Source organism: Anomaloglossus baeobatrachus, chromosome 12 (assembly GCF_048569485.1).
Source record: "Anomaloglossus baeobatrachus isolate aAnoBae1 chromosome 12, aAnoBae1.hap1, whole genome shotgun sequence".
In the NCBI taxonomy this organism is placed as follows: domain Eukaryota; kingdom Metazoa; phylum Chordata; class Amphibia; order Anura; family Aromobatidae; genus Anomaloglossus; species Anomaloglossus baeobatrachus.
Genome location: NC_134364.1, coordinates 94,082,533 through 94,097,304, shown reverse-complemented (window position 1 = coordinate 94,097,304; position 14,772 = coordinate 94,082,533). Strand labels below are relative to the sequence as shown.

The 14,772-nt window shown below is 39.6% G+C and overlaps 1 protein-coding gene across 1 annotated transcript; it reads left to right on the top strand.

Moving 5' to 3' along the window:
* Nucleotides 1-912: 912 nt before the first annotated feature.
* LOC142257599 (uncharacterized) lies at nt 913-14,435 on the top strand. The gene is made up of 6 exons (XM_075329735.1): nt 913-1,018; nt 4,858-5,181; nt 7,595-7,903; nt 13,448-13,591; nt 13,765-13,799; nt 14,409-14,435. Exons 1-6 carry the CDS (start codon nt 976-978, stop codon nt 14,433-14,435), a joined length of 882 nt encoding a protein of 293 aa, XP_075185850.1. The 5' UTR covers nt 913-975.
* Nucleotides 14,436-14,772: the final 337 nt, after the last annotated feature.

The following is a 14,772-nucleotide window of genomic DNA, read 5'->3' as shown; positions in this document are numbered from 1 at the left end:
GAAAAGTTTGCGCAAAGTGCAATAACAGGTGATCAAAATGGCGCATCTGCACAAAATTAAAATGTTAAAAACATCTGCTTGAGACGCAAAAAATAAGACATCACTGATTCCTATATCCTGTAAAATGAGAATGTTATGGGTCATGGCAAATAGCACAAATAGTGCACCAATTTTTGGACAAACTTCTGATTTTTTTTAATCCCTTAGATAACAGTAAACCTATTCATGTTTGGTATCTACAAACTCGGAACAGAATGAGGCATCACAACAACACATCAGGTTTACCATATATTGAACACAGTGAATAATATACTCCCAAAACACTTTTTGTTTTTCAATTTTTATGCACTTGGAATTTTTGTTGCCATTTTTCAGTACACTACATGGTAAACCTAATTTTTTCAGTTAAAAGTACAACTTGTCCCACAAACAAACCTTCATATGGCAAGATTGACAGAAAAAAATAAGTCACGGCTCTCGAAAGAAAAGGAAAGAAAAATAAAAACGAAAAACGGAAAATTGCTGTTCTTACGAGGTTAAGAAAAATCCCATCTTTAGGCAGCTTTTTTCTGTATATGTTATAGATTGGTCCATGTTCTCGGTGTGATTATGCTGTGATCAGCAGTTTCAGATTAATTTCATTTATCACTTCAGCTCTCTCCCCCCTCCCACAGCATGCAGACGCAAAAACAAAGTTTATTACTTAGTGAAAAATACACAATATTTGGAGCCACCCACAAAGGTGTATAATTATTATAAGGCTATAGATCTCAGACAGCATTACACAAAGTAACCGTATAGAAGCAGAAGCCGCTCCTCTGTCACCATACATCACCGCTGACCTCCCCTCACTATGTACCAGCACAATCTAGCACGGCGGTGGTCTCTAACACTTTGTGAGTTTCCTCGTGCTGAGAGGACAGGAAGTCAGTGAGCGCTCTCTAACTATAACCGGCTGCTACTGTGCGAGGAAACATGAACCTCTGGATTGTTCTTGCCTTTTCTACTTTTATCCCTGGTAAGTCATAAACTAAACTAACTACTTTATATCATTAGTCAGCGCTGACTTGTCCAGATGTTATGTGATGGCGTCTCCTACAAGGGCTTTACTATCATCCTGCTCATATTGAAGTTGTGTAAATACTGATATAGCAAAAGCATGTCTATTCCCTTATAGAGAAAGATAGATAAAGCATGGGATGGAAAAAATGGAAACAAAAACAAACAATATAGTAGATAGATGATAGAAAGACAGAGAAAGAGAGAAAAACAAAAGAAAGGAGGAAAAAAAACAAAAGAAAGAAAACATATTTTCTATTTCTTTCTTCTTTCTTTCTTTCTTCCTTCCTCGTTTCTTTTATTTCTTTTGTTTTTTTCGTTTTCTTTCTTTGTTTCTTTCTTCCTCGCTTTCTTTTATTTCTTTTGTTTTTCTTTCTTTTTAAAAGGAAGAACAAAAGAAATAAAATAAAAGAAAGTGAGGGCAGAAAGAAGAAAGAGAAAGAAAGACAAATATAGATAGGTAAATAAAAAGGAGATAGATATATAGACAAGCAGACAAAAGATAAATAGATAGATAGATACATGATCGATAGATAGAAGGATAGGTAAATAAATAGAGAGATAAATAGATAGATAGATATAGATAGATAGAGGGATAGATAGATAGATAGATACATAATAGATAGATAGAGGGATAGATAGATACATAATAGATAGATAGAGGGATAGAGGGATAGATAGATAGATAGATACATAATAGATAGATGGATAGATAGAGGGATAGATAGATAGATACAAAGAGATAGATAAATGGATAGATAGATAGAGGGATAGATAGATAGAGGGATAGAGGGATAGATAGATAGATAGATAGAGGGATAGATAGATAGAGGGATAGATAGATAGAGCTATAGATAGATAAATGGATAGATAGATCGATAGATAGATAGAGGGTTAGGGGGATAGATAGATAGATAGATAGATAGATAGATAGAGGGTTAGGGGGATAGATAGATAGATAGATAGATAGATAGATAGAGGGATAGACAGATAGAGGGATAGATAGAGGGATAGATAGAGGGATGGATAGAGGGATAGATAGAGGGATGGATAGATAGATAGATAGATAGATAGAGGGATGGATAGAGGGATAGATAGATAGATAGATAGAGGGATAGATAGATAGAGAGAGAGATAGATAGATGGACAGATAGATAGAGGGATAGATAGATAGATAGAGGAATAGATAGATACAGAGAGATAGATAGATAGAGGGATAGATAGATAGATAGAGGAATAGATAGATACAGAGAGATAGATAGATAGATAAAGGGATAGATAGATAGAGGGATAGATAGATAGATAGATAGATAGATAGAGGGATAGATAGATAGATAGATAGATAGAGGGATAGATAGATAGATAGATAGATAGAGGGATAGATAGATAGATAGATAGATAGATAGATAGAGGGATAGATAGATAGATAGAGGGATAGATAGATAGATAGAGGGATAGATAGATAGAGGGATAGATAGATAGATAAAGGGATAGATAGAGGGATAGATAGATAGATAGATAGATAGATAGATAGATAGATAGATAGAGGGATAGATAGATAGATAGATAGATAGATAGATAGATAGATAGAGGGATAGATAGATAGATAGATAGATAGATAGAGGGATAGATAGATAGATAGAGGGATAGATAGATAGATAGATAGAGGGATAGATAGATAGAGGGATAGATAGATAGATAGATAGATAGATAGATAGAGGGATAGATAGATAGATAGAGGGATAGATAGATAGATAGATAGATAGATAGAGGGATAGATAGATAGAGGGATAGATAGATAGAGGGATAGATAGAGGGATAGATAGATAGATAGATAGAGGGATAGATAGATAGAGGGATAGATAGATAGATAGAGGAATAGATAGATACAGAGAGATAGATAGATAGAGGGATAGATAGATAGATAGAGGAATAGATAGATACAGAGAGATAGATAGATAGATAGATAGATAGAGGGATAGATAGATAGATAGATAGATAGAGGGATAGATAGATAGATAGAGGGATAGATAGATAGATAGAGGGATAGATAGATAGAGGGATAGATAGAGGGATAGATAGATAGATAGATAGATAGATAGATAGATAGATAGATAGAGGGTTAGGTAGATAGAGGGATAGATAGAGGGATGGATAGATAGAGGGATAGATAGAGGGATAGATAGATAGATAGATAGATAGATAGATAGATAGATAGAGGGATAGATAGAGAGATAGATAGATAGATAGAGGGATAGATAGATAGATAGATAGATAGATAGATAGATAGATAGATAGATAGATAGAGGGTTAGGTAGATAGATAGAGGAATAGATAGATACAGAGAGATAGATAGATAGATAAAGGGATAGATAGATAGAGGGATAGATAGATAGATAGATAGATAGAGGGATAGATAGATAGATAGATAGATAGAGGGATAGATAGATAGATAGATAGATAGATAGATAGAGGGATAGATAGATAGATAGATAGATAGAGGGATAGATAGATAGAGGGATAGATAGATAGATAGAGGGATAGATAGATAGATAAAGGGATAGATAGAGGGATAGATAGATAGATAGATAGATAGATAGATAGAGGGATAGATAGATGGATAGATAGATAGATAGATAGATAGATAGATAGAGGGATAGATAGATAGATAGATAGATAGAGGGATAGATAGATAGATAGAGGGATAGATAGATAGAGGGATAGATAGATAGATAGATAGATAGATAGATAGAGGGATAGATAGATAGATAGATAGATAGATAGAGGGATAGATAGATAGATAGATAGATAGATAGATAGAGGGATAGATAGATAGAGGGATAGATAGATAGATAGATAGAGGGATAGATAGATAGATAGATAGATAGAGGGATAGATAGATAGAGGGATAGATAGATAGATAGAGGAATAGATAGATACAGAGAGATAGATAGATAGAGGGATAGATAGATAGATAGAGGAATAGATAGATACAGAGAGATAGATAGATAGATAGATAGATAGAGGGATAGATAGATAGATAGATAGATAGATAGATAGAGGGATAGATAGATAGATAGAGGGATAGATAGATAGATAGATAGATAGAGGGATAGATAGATAGAGGGATAGATAGAGGGATAGATAGATAGATAGATAGATAGATAGATAGATAGATAGATAGATAGAGGGTTAGGTAGATAGAGGGATAGATAGAGGGATGGATAGATAGAGGGATAGATAGAGGGATAGATAGATAGATAGATAGATAGATAGATAGAGGGATAGATAGAGGGATAGATAGATAGATAGATAGATAGATAGATAGATAGATAGATAGATAGATAGATAGAGGGTTAGGTAGATAGAATAGATAGATAGATAGATAGATAGATAGATAGATAGATAGATAGATAGATAGAGGGTTAGGTAGATAGAGGGATAGAGGGATATCTACAAGTTAGAATAGTCAATAGATAATAGATAATCTTTAGTAGAGTAAATCTATAGTTGCAGAGGTGGACGCGCAGTATTTGCAGTTAGTACTCCGGCACACCGGTCTGTGAGTCCAGTGACTGTAGATTTCTAGGTTTCTAAAATGCTGATATTTCTGTCTAAACAGCTAAATTGTGTTCTTCTCTACAGACATTGTACTAGTAAACAGACACACACCCTTAGTTGTGTGAATCTGTGTATTTTATATATCCTTGTATGCATATTTTGTCCTAAGTATATGTGTGTAATGTGTAAGTATGTCTGATGTATTATGGTCTTAATGTGAATATTTTTGCCCCTCAGAAATAATTACAGATGAAAACATCCCTGATTTTTCACATGTCCTCTTTGTAGAGAAGGGGAAGAACACCAACCTCACATGTGGCATTAGTAACAAAGGCAACAATATTCAGTGGTACAAAGAAAAAGAGGACGGAGGATTAGAGGCCGTGGCACGAAGTGCATGTTACTCACGAAACGAAGGTAGATATTTTGCCCACTGTGAACATAGGAATGTAAAAAGCATGGAGATCATGCATGTCCTTACATCTGACTCCGGGGTGTATTACTGCTCTTCATCAGGACTGGACCAGACCTTCAATCTAGCCAACACTTTAATTGTTACAGGTAAGAATACATGTATCCAATCCATGTATCTGTCTCATATCTATAATCTATAATCTATCCATGTATCTGTCTCATATCTATAATCTATCCATCTATCTATCCACAGTGGATGAAATAAGCATTGAACACGTCAACAATTTTGTATTTCTAATGGTCCTATTGATATGTATTACTCACCAGATGCAAAAAAAGTGCAATTCCACAATAGTTTTTTGGATTTTTTGTTTATGATGTTGACTATATGGTAAAAATGACCTGCCATTATAATTCCCCAGGTCGGTACAAGTTCGTAGACACCAAACATGTATAGTCTTACTTTTATGTAAGCAGTAAAAACAAAAAATAAAAATTTGTCAAAAAAATTGTGCAAAAAAAAATTGCGCTTTTGTCGCCATTTCCCGCGACCCATAGCGTTCTCCTCTGGGGCTCAGTGATTGCTTATTTTTTGCATCCAAGCTGATGTTTTTAATCACACCGTTTTTTGGTAGATACAATTTTTTCATCTCCCATTATTGCATTTTAATGCAATGTTGTGGCGATTAAAAAATGTAATTCTGGAGTTTAGTTTCTTCCTCACTACGTCCTTTACCGATCAGATAAATTTAGTTTATATTTTGCTATATCGAGCATTTCTGAACTTGGTGATACCAAATATGTGGGTTGTTTTTTGTTTGTTTTATTTCCAATGGGGCAACAGAAAGGAGATTTCAACTTTTCGGGTTTTTTTTTATTTTTTTATACTTTTAAAAACTTTATTTACATTTTCTATTGATTTTAATAGACTCCTTAGGGAATTTGAAGTCCACACTGTCTGATCACTTCTGATGTTAAGTGCGATGCTTCAGCAGCATCATCAATCATCAGCATCCCTCTGAACAGCAGAAATGCTAATCTCCTGTGAACGCTGGTGCTACATGCGAGGAATGTATTTAGAAAATTGCATGTCACTAGGATGGTGTGAGTGCCGTCCCGTGACATCCGATTATTTACACGCTCCCATAGACTTGCATTGGAGAGACTCGCAGTAGAAACTCGCAAAAAAGCAGCATGCTGCGATTTTTTTCTCAGTCCGATTTGGACTGAGAAAAAAATCGCAAATGCGGGCTGAATAATTGACTAACATGTGTCCGATTCCAATGCGAGTTTTTGTCGCATTGCTCTACTGCGAGAAACTCGCAAGTGAGAAGCCGCCCTAAAGCAGCTTTTCTCCAGATCTCAGCTGTGTAGCTGTGATCTGGAGAAATGGAAGAGCAATCAAACAGCTGTTTGTTATAATCTCCTAGGGTACCAATAAAATAAAAAAAAGCTAAAAAAAGTTTTCAAAAATTAAAAAAAATAAAAAAACCTAAAAGTTCAAATCACCCCCCATTTGCCCCATGGAAAATTAAAGAGTTAAAAAAATATATACACATATTTGGTATCGACGCATTCAGAAACGCCCAATCTATCAAAATATATAATCAATTAATCTGATCGGTAAATGGCGTAGCGGCAAAAAAAAATCCAAACGCAAAAATTACGTTTTTTTTGGTCACCGCAAATTTTACGCAAAATGCAATAATCAAAATGTAGCATCTGTGCAAAAATGATACCATTAAAAATATCAGCTTGAAACGCAAAACATGAGCCATCACTGAGCCATAGATACTGAAAAATGAGAAGGCTATGGGTTTCAGAAAATGGCACAAAAAATGTTTTTGGACAAAATTGTGAATTTTTTTTTATCCCCTTTAATAAAAGTAATCCTATACATGTTTGGTGTCTATAAACCTGTACCAACTTAAGACATCACACCAACACATCAGTTTAATCATGTAGTGAGCACTGTGAATAAAATATCCAAAAAACAATTGTGTAATCACATTTTTTGCAGTTTTTCCGCACTTGAAATTTTTTTGCTATTTTCCAGTACACTGTATGATAAAACTCATGGTTCCAGCTCATCCCGCAAGAAACAAGCCATAATATGGCAAAATTGACAAGAAAAATAAAAAAGTTATGGCTCTTGAAAAAAGGGGAGAAAAAAAATGGAAACACGGAAAATTGCCCGTGGGTGAAGGGTTAAGCTACAATTCATGTTCCTTGTATGCCACAATATGCCACTGGGTTGTATGTATTGCATTGTGGTATGGGGATACCATTCTACATTTTTTCCCCTAATAATTTTTTTTTAATCCAGGTGATCACATTTTCATTGGGGTATCTACTAGAGTATAATTGTAGGGAGTGCAGAGGTAGAAGTTAAAGCTGGTAACTTAGGTAATTTAAAGACCCTTTGACCACATAAGAAGACTTGATAGTGGAAGTGTCGGGTGTAGACTTTGGATCCATGAGTTTTATGTTAGCTCCTGAAGTACAATGCAGTATTTTAGGAAGTTTAGTCATTACCTCAATAATTGTGATCTCTTTTCAGAACATAATCCAGAGAAACCTACCTTGTCAATACTTACGTCAGTACAAAAGCACCCAAAAGATTCAGAGTCAACTGTCTTACTGTGTGTTGCTTTCAACTGGACAAATGAATGGGATGTGATTAAATGGACCTTGAATGATACAGAACAAAAAGGGTGGACAACTCTCATTCCAGATGGGAGTTTAAGAAGCCTATTTGTTGTTTCTAAACCGGAGCATTATCCAGTAATTACTTGTTACATAAAAAAGTCTACCAGCAATGAAAAGATCTCCTTAAATTTCACAACTGTTTCTAAAGATGGTAATGATGGTAAGTAGAAAATCAAGGGATTGTCTTAGGCTATGTGCGCACTAGAAAAGTGATTTTTCTCAAGAAAATTTCTTGAGAAACTTCTGGGAGTTGAAGATTACCGCACCTGCGGTAAAAAAACGCACCAAAACCGTGGGAAAAACGCATGCGTTTTTGCCGCGGTTTTTCCGCAGGTTGGTCCCTCCGCTTTTTTTATGCTGTAAATGCAATAAATAATATAGATATAAATCAAAGAGGGCCACTTGATGAATAAAGGCAACAACTCTACAATTGAATAAAACTAAGAAAAAAGAGTCTTTCAGTTTGCCAAGTAGCGAAATATACCCACACAAGCCATATTGTGAAAATATATAAATATTTATTATAAAGGCTGTAAGGGAAAACAATACATAGGCATACATAAATATACACAAACATAGGACCAAGGGAATTGGTGCTGGAGGGGAAACCCCACGTGTCCCAAGCATTCATTCAGGAGAACAGGTCTCTACTGAGTAGCGGCAGACATACCATAATAAAGTGACATCAGGCAGAAAAAGCTCAAGGAGAGTAAGAATGGCCAAGAAAGGCCAATGCAGTTGTTAGCCAAAGCCGAGCAAAACCTACCAGAAGGATATGATGCCGAGGGCCAGGGTAACACGTGGGGACCAGGCGTCCCAACACGTGTTTCGCTCCGTGTGCCCTCGGCATCATATCCTTCTGGTAGGTTTTGCTCGGCTTTGGCTAACAACTGCATTGGCCTTTCTTGGCCATTCTTACTCTCCTTGAGCTTTTTCTGCCTGATGTCACTTTATTATGGTATGTCTGCCGCTACTCAGTAGAGACCTGTTCTCCTGAATGAATGCTTGGGACACGTGGGGTTTCCCCTCCAGCACCAATTCCCTTGGTCCTATGTTTGTGTATATTTATGTATGCCTATGTATTGTTTTCCCTTACAGCCTTTATAATAAATATTTATATATTTTCACAATATGGCTTGTGTGGGTATATTTCGCTACTTGGCAAACTGAAAGACTCTTTTTTCTTAGTTTTAAATAATATAGATAATAGATAGATAATCGATAGATAGATAGACAGACAGATAATGGATAGAGGGAAAGATTGATAGATGGATAGATAGATAGATAATAGATGAGAAAGATCTATATACTGTCCCACCCCCTGCATATTCTAAGCTGGCACCCTTTAGTGACTTTCATGTGGCACTAAAGGGTGCTTAGCCTTGTATTTTGCCAAAAAATAAATAAATAATTAAAAAAAAATGACGTGGGGTCCCCCCTATCTTTTGTAGCCAACTAGGGTAAAGCAGACAGCTGCAGCTTGCAGACCACAGCTGGCAGCTTCACCTTGGCTGGTAATCCAAAACAGAGGGCACCCCACGTTGTTATTTTACATTAAATAAATAATTTAAAACAAAAAACATGGGGTCCCCCCCAAATTGGATCACCAGCCAAGGTAAAGCGGACAGCTGTGGTCTGGTATTCTCAGACTAGGGAGGTCCACTGTTATTGGACACTACCCAGCCTAAAAATAGCAGGCCACAGCGGCTCCAGAAGTGGCGCATCCATTAGATGTGCCAATCATGGTGCTTCGCCCCAACTCATCCCGTTGCCCTGGTGCGGTGGCAAACAGGGTAATATATGGGGTTGATGCCAGTTGTGTAATGTCACCTGGCATCAAGCCCTGGGGTTAGTGATGTCAAGCGTCTATCAGATACCCAACATCAACAACCCAGTCAGTAATAAAGAAAAAATAGATAACAAAAAAAGTTTTATTTGAAAAAACACTGCCTAAAACATTCCCTCTTTCACCAATTTATTGAAAAGAACAATCAATTCCAGGTCCAGCGTAATCCATACCATAGTCACTGTCCCAGTCAATGAAGAACAGAATGTTCCCCATTGGCTGGGAGAGTAATGCAGTGACCTGAGCTAACATCAATAGGTCAGCCCAAGTCACTGCAGGGGATAACGAACACTGCCATCAGGACGTTAGATGAGATCATTACATGCTGTGATGATCTCCTGCGCTGACGTCAGCGCTGTCACTGCCTTCTATGCCCGCCGCGTTCTCAGCAGTATCGCGAGAGCCCGTGACGTCACCGCTAGTGACAGTCTCGGGCCGCCCGCGAGACGGGCATAGAAGGCAGTGACAGCGCTGACGTCAGGAGATTGTCACAGCAGGCAATTACCTCACCTAATCTGACAGCAGCGCTCGTAATCCCCGTGTCTGCCAGCACTGCAGCGTGAGAAGCTGCTGATACTGCAGGCAGACACTGACACTGCAGTGCAGGCAGCCGCGGGGCTGGAGCAGGACACAGACTGCACGGGCACCCACCGGAGGTCACACGGAAGTGCTTCCGTGCGGCGTCCAGGGAGTGTGATGTGTGTGTTTACTCTGCTCCGCGTCCTCTTCCTGTCATAATGACATCACTTCCCTGGAAAACCGCATGCAGTGATGAACATTACCGCAGGTAAACTGCGGCTATACCGAGGGTATACCGCACATCATTTTCTGCCTGCGGTATACCCGTGGTATTTCGCGATTACATTACAGTGAATGGAGTAAAATACCGCAGCTACCTGCGGAAAAGAAGTGACATGCACATTTTCTCAAGAAATTTTCTCAAGAAATTCTGCAGAAATAATAATAATAATAATTTTCTTGAGAAAAAAAACGCAGTGTGCGCACAGCTATTTTTTCCCCATAGGTTTTGCTGAGAAATGTATGCAGAAAGATTACAAACATTTCTCAAGAAATTTCTGCAGCAAAACCGCGGGTAAAACCACGGGTAAAAACGCAGTGTGCACACAGGGCCTAAAGCTAAAACATCAACTTATCAAAGCTTTATGGCAACTCCATTGATATCTATATGGAGATCATCTCTGAACTGTACAGTAATATATTTATCGATGGACTCAGTTTTTAGGCAGGTCGAAACAAAACATGAAAAATTTTGCAACCATCATAATAGATCTACAGTAAAAATGAACTACATTTCACATACTTTTGATTATTGTCTTTTTCGGCTGTACGTAAGTTGAAAAGAAGAATGAGACATATGCAATTTAAAGGCACTGCCAACCTCTTTTATTTTAGAAGTAAATCTAAAACTGTAGTTCTACACGCTAGTCGGCTCCATTAGCAAGTTAGTAAGCCCCTGTGGGCCCCTGTGGACGTGCTAACAAGGTAATGAATGCGCAGCGTCACAGTATGATCTTACTCACCTCTCCACTGCCATCACAGCCCAACACTGGATTTCGGCTCAGTGCACATGACCCCGGACTTTTGGTCATGTGCACTACTTCAGTTTGAAGCCAGGACGCGTACACCCGGCTTTATAGTGCGCATGACCGAAACTCCGGGGTCATGTGCACTGAGCTGAAATACAGCTTCTAACGTGATGGCAGCGGATAAGTGAGTGAGATCATCCTGTGACGCTGCGTATTCATTAGCATGTTAATGTGGTGCCCCTGACCCGGTCAGGCACCACTGAGTACTGCACCTATGCTGGGAAAGTACTTCCAGGCAATCCTAAGGGTCAGAATGAGGTGTGTACGCACAGACACATAGCAACCAGGTCTCCCACACCATTAGATGGGACCCTTGGGCAGTCTCCAGAGGGGTCTGGCCTTCAATTCTTTTCAAGGGGTGTAGTGGAGGGGCTGAGAGCTAAAGTGCAGAGGTTGTCAGGAAAAGAGTGGAGCGAGCCAGTCTGGTAGTAGTGAGCGGCGGTCGCTAGGGGATACGCGCGCTCACACTAGTCAGACCCTGCGCAGTGTAGTGACAGTTGGCGGGGGAGAACGGTCACCGAGAGTCAGAATAAAGAGATGCTCCTGGTGACTAGGCATGTACGGGGAACAGGTCCCTAGAGCAGACTCCAATTTAATGACCTGCTAAACCTGCCGGTGAGGGGAACTACAGGTACCTCACCAACCACACATAGTCCGGGCCTCAGCAGCAACGCAGGGACCCATAAGGAGACAGAGCTGAAGCTATCTCTCATGGTCCATGCTGCTGGCAAACGGGCCAAACACAGGGGAGAAAAGGCAGTTGCGACTCCCTGGATGGACCACAGAAGTGCTAGGAAGGCGAGCTAACTGATTACCCTCAGACTGGTCTGAAGGAGCCCTGGTTTTACCTGGTTTATCGCAGCATCGCCCGGGTCAGCTCACCTTAACAACACCTGAAGATTTTTGGACTCAGCCTGTGTTATTTCTGGACCCGCTTCTCTGCTCACCCGAGCCCCTGGGGCCTGCCTCACGCACAGGAGGCTACATCATCTGGCTGCAGACCCCACCAGCCCCAGACGCTCGTAAAAACCTGCAGCGGCGGTCACTCACATCCCTGTCCGCAAGCCGTGAGTAGCATCACGACATATACAAAACTAACAGTACCTGTTGCCATATTGAAGAAACCCTGTAGCGTCCCTGAAGAGGCTCAGCATCCCTGGGGCGACACATTAGCACACTCACAGGGGCCCACAGGGTGTACTAACATGCTAATGGAGCCAACTAGCCAGGGGAACTAACGCCCAGGGAACTAGTCCCCTCGTTCATTAGCATACAATTAAAGATCTTTAGAAATACTTTTCTAAAGATCCCTTTATCTATGCTGCTAGATACAGGGACAGTTAAGCTGGGTTCACACTAAACGACAGCGACAACGACGTCGCTGTTACGTCACCATTTTCGGTGACGTAACAGCGACCTTGTAAGTCGCTGTTATGATCGCTACTTAGCTGTCAAACACAGCAGAAGCAGCGATCATAACGTCGCTGTGCTACATGTGCAGAGAGCAGGGAGCCGCGCTTAGCGCTGGCTCCTTGCTCTCCTGCAGCACACATCGGGTTAATTAACCCGATGTGTGCTGCAGCTACATGTCACAGTTCAGAGAGCAGGGAGCCGCGCGCACTGCTTAGCGCTGGCTCCTTGCTCTCCTTGCTACAGTATACATCGGGTTAATTACCCGATGCATACTGCAGCCACATGTCACAGTGCAGGAGCCGGCACTGGCAGCAAGAGCGGCGGAGGCTGGTAACCAGCGTAAACATCGGGTAACCAGGGAAAGGTCTTCCCTTGGTTACCCGATGTTTAAGCTGGTTACAGCTTACCGCAGCTGCCAGTGCCGGCTCCTGCTCGCTTCATTTCGTCGCTCTCTCGCTGTCACACACAGCGATGTGTGTGTCACAGCGGGAGAGTGACGACCAAAAAATGAAGCTGGACATTCAGCAACGACCGGCGACCTCACAGCAGGGGCCAGGTCGTTGCTGAATGTCACACACAGCGACAGCGACGGGACGTCGCTGCAACGTCACAGAAAATGGTGACGTAGCAGCGACGTCGTTGTCGTTGTCGCTGTGTGTGACACCAGCTTTAGGCAGGGATTAGCAATATGCATCCAGAACTGCTTGCAGTTCTGGGTGCATATTGGACCTGACAGGTTCCCTTTTAAGAAACATCAAGAAACGTAATGTTGATAAATATCTAGGGTCCAAAGTTAGCTGACCACTAAAGGTAATTTTTGCTTTTCTTTTTTGTTTAGGTTCGTCATCCAGCAGCCAATGCTATATTGTACTGTATGTGGGAATACCCATCATTATTGGCATCATACTTATGCATCAGATTATCCTTGCCATCCGACGAAGAACTTTGTATAAAGGTGTCCCTCAACAAGAAACTCACTCAGGTACGTCTTTCAAAAATGCGGGCCTAGGTACTACCAAAGTGGCCCCATAGTAGTACTCTCTAGCAGTGACAACCACCATTCTACCCATGAGCAGTGACAACTCATCACCATGACTTTCCCACCAAGTAACATCCACAATAAAAATGAATCAAATATTTTCTTTGTTTTTCAAGAACGTCATGTCCGATTTAGACCTGAAGATGAGTCGGTGAGTATGAGTATGTATTAGAGTCCACATTAAAATATTAGATTATTTTAGAAGAGAACTGTACAAGTGATGAGCCAATTTACCGAAATTCAAATTCTCCATTTTGCTTGGTTTTGACCTTGAAGTTAATTGTTGTGAATGGATTGTTCCTTCTTAGGGCACATGCAGACGTCCACATCAAGCCAATCTATCTGAGAGCAAACCGCTAATTCATGGACTGGCAGCTGCTTTCCAGAACCAAGTGTGATAACTTCATATAATTCTACATAGCTGTAATAGTCGGATCACAGGCCCATGGCCCATCTATGTACTGCGGTCCAAGATTGGACTGAAATGCATGGCCATTTGTATGAGCCGTCATAGTCACCAGAGACCCTAAAGCATAATAAAAGTAGACTAAAAAAAATAAATTTTATCTTTCCATTCACCTTTCTTGCTGGCCCCGGTTATACACAAATCCAATCTCTTGGGTGCATTGTTTAGTTAATCTAGATCTAGATTATAACTATAAACCATCTTAATTGGAACTTAAAGTATTTGCTGAATAATAGTAAATTGGTTACTGTATTGATATTTAGTATTAATTTCTTTTTTTCTGATTTCTTTCAGGTAACATATGCTGCAGTAAAATCATAATCCATTTTCACATTTTCCTATCTTATTCATCTTCTTTAACTCATCTCATTTTTAGTTGCGGTTCTTTTAAAGTATCTTCTACATTCTATAAATGCTTAAAATTTTAATATTTTAATTTGAGGTCTGAAAATTTGTACAGATTAATATCCAAATTCTTTAGAGCAGTCTGAATTCAGATCCAGAGTTTCAAAATATCTGCATAGATCTAAAGATAATAAGGATGGGAGATTTATTGTAAATTAATTGAATTTTAACAGAATTTCCCAAAATTTGAAAATTAGAGTAAATTACAAAAATTGTAAAAAATTTGAAAAAAAAGGTCAGCCACTTAGCTACC

Bases quoted from the DNA above. Each gene is read 5' to 3' on its own strand.
- LOC142257599 (XM_075329735.1), top strand. From the start codon at position 976: ATGAACCTCTGGATTGTTCTTGCCTTTTCTACTTTTATCCCTG. The intron at 7,904-13,447 runs GTAAGTAGAAAA...TTTTTTGTTTAG, and splicing joins TTCTAAAGATGGTAATGATG to GTTCGTCATCCAGCAGCCAA. The intron at 13,592-13,764 runs GTACGTCTTTCA...TTGTTTTTCAAG, and splicing joins TCAACAAGAAACTCACTCAG to AACGTCATGTCCGATTTAGA.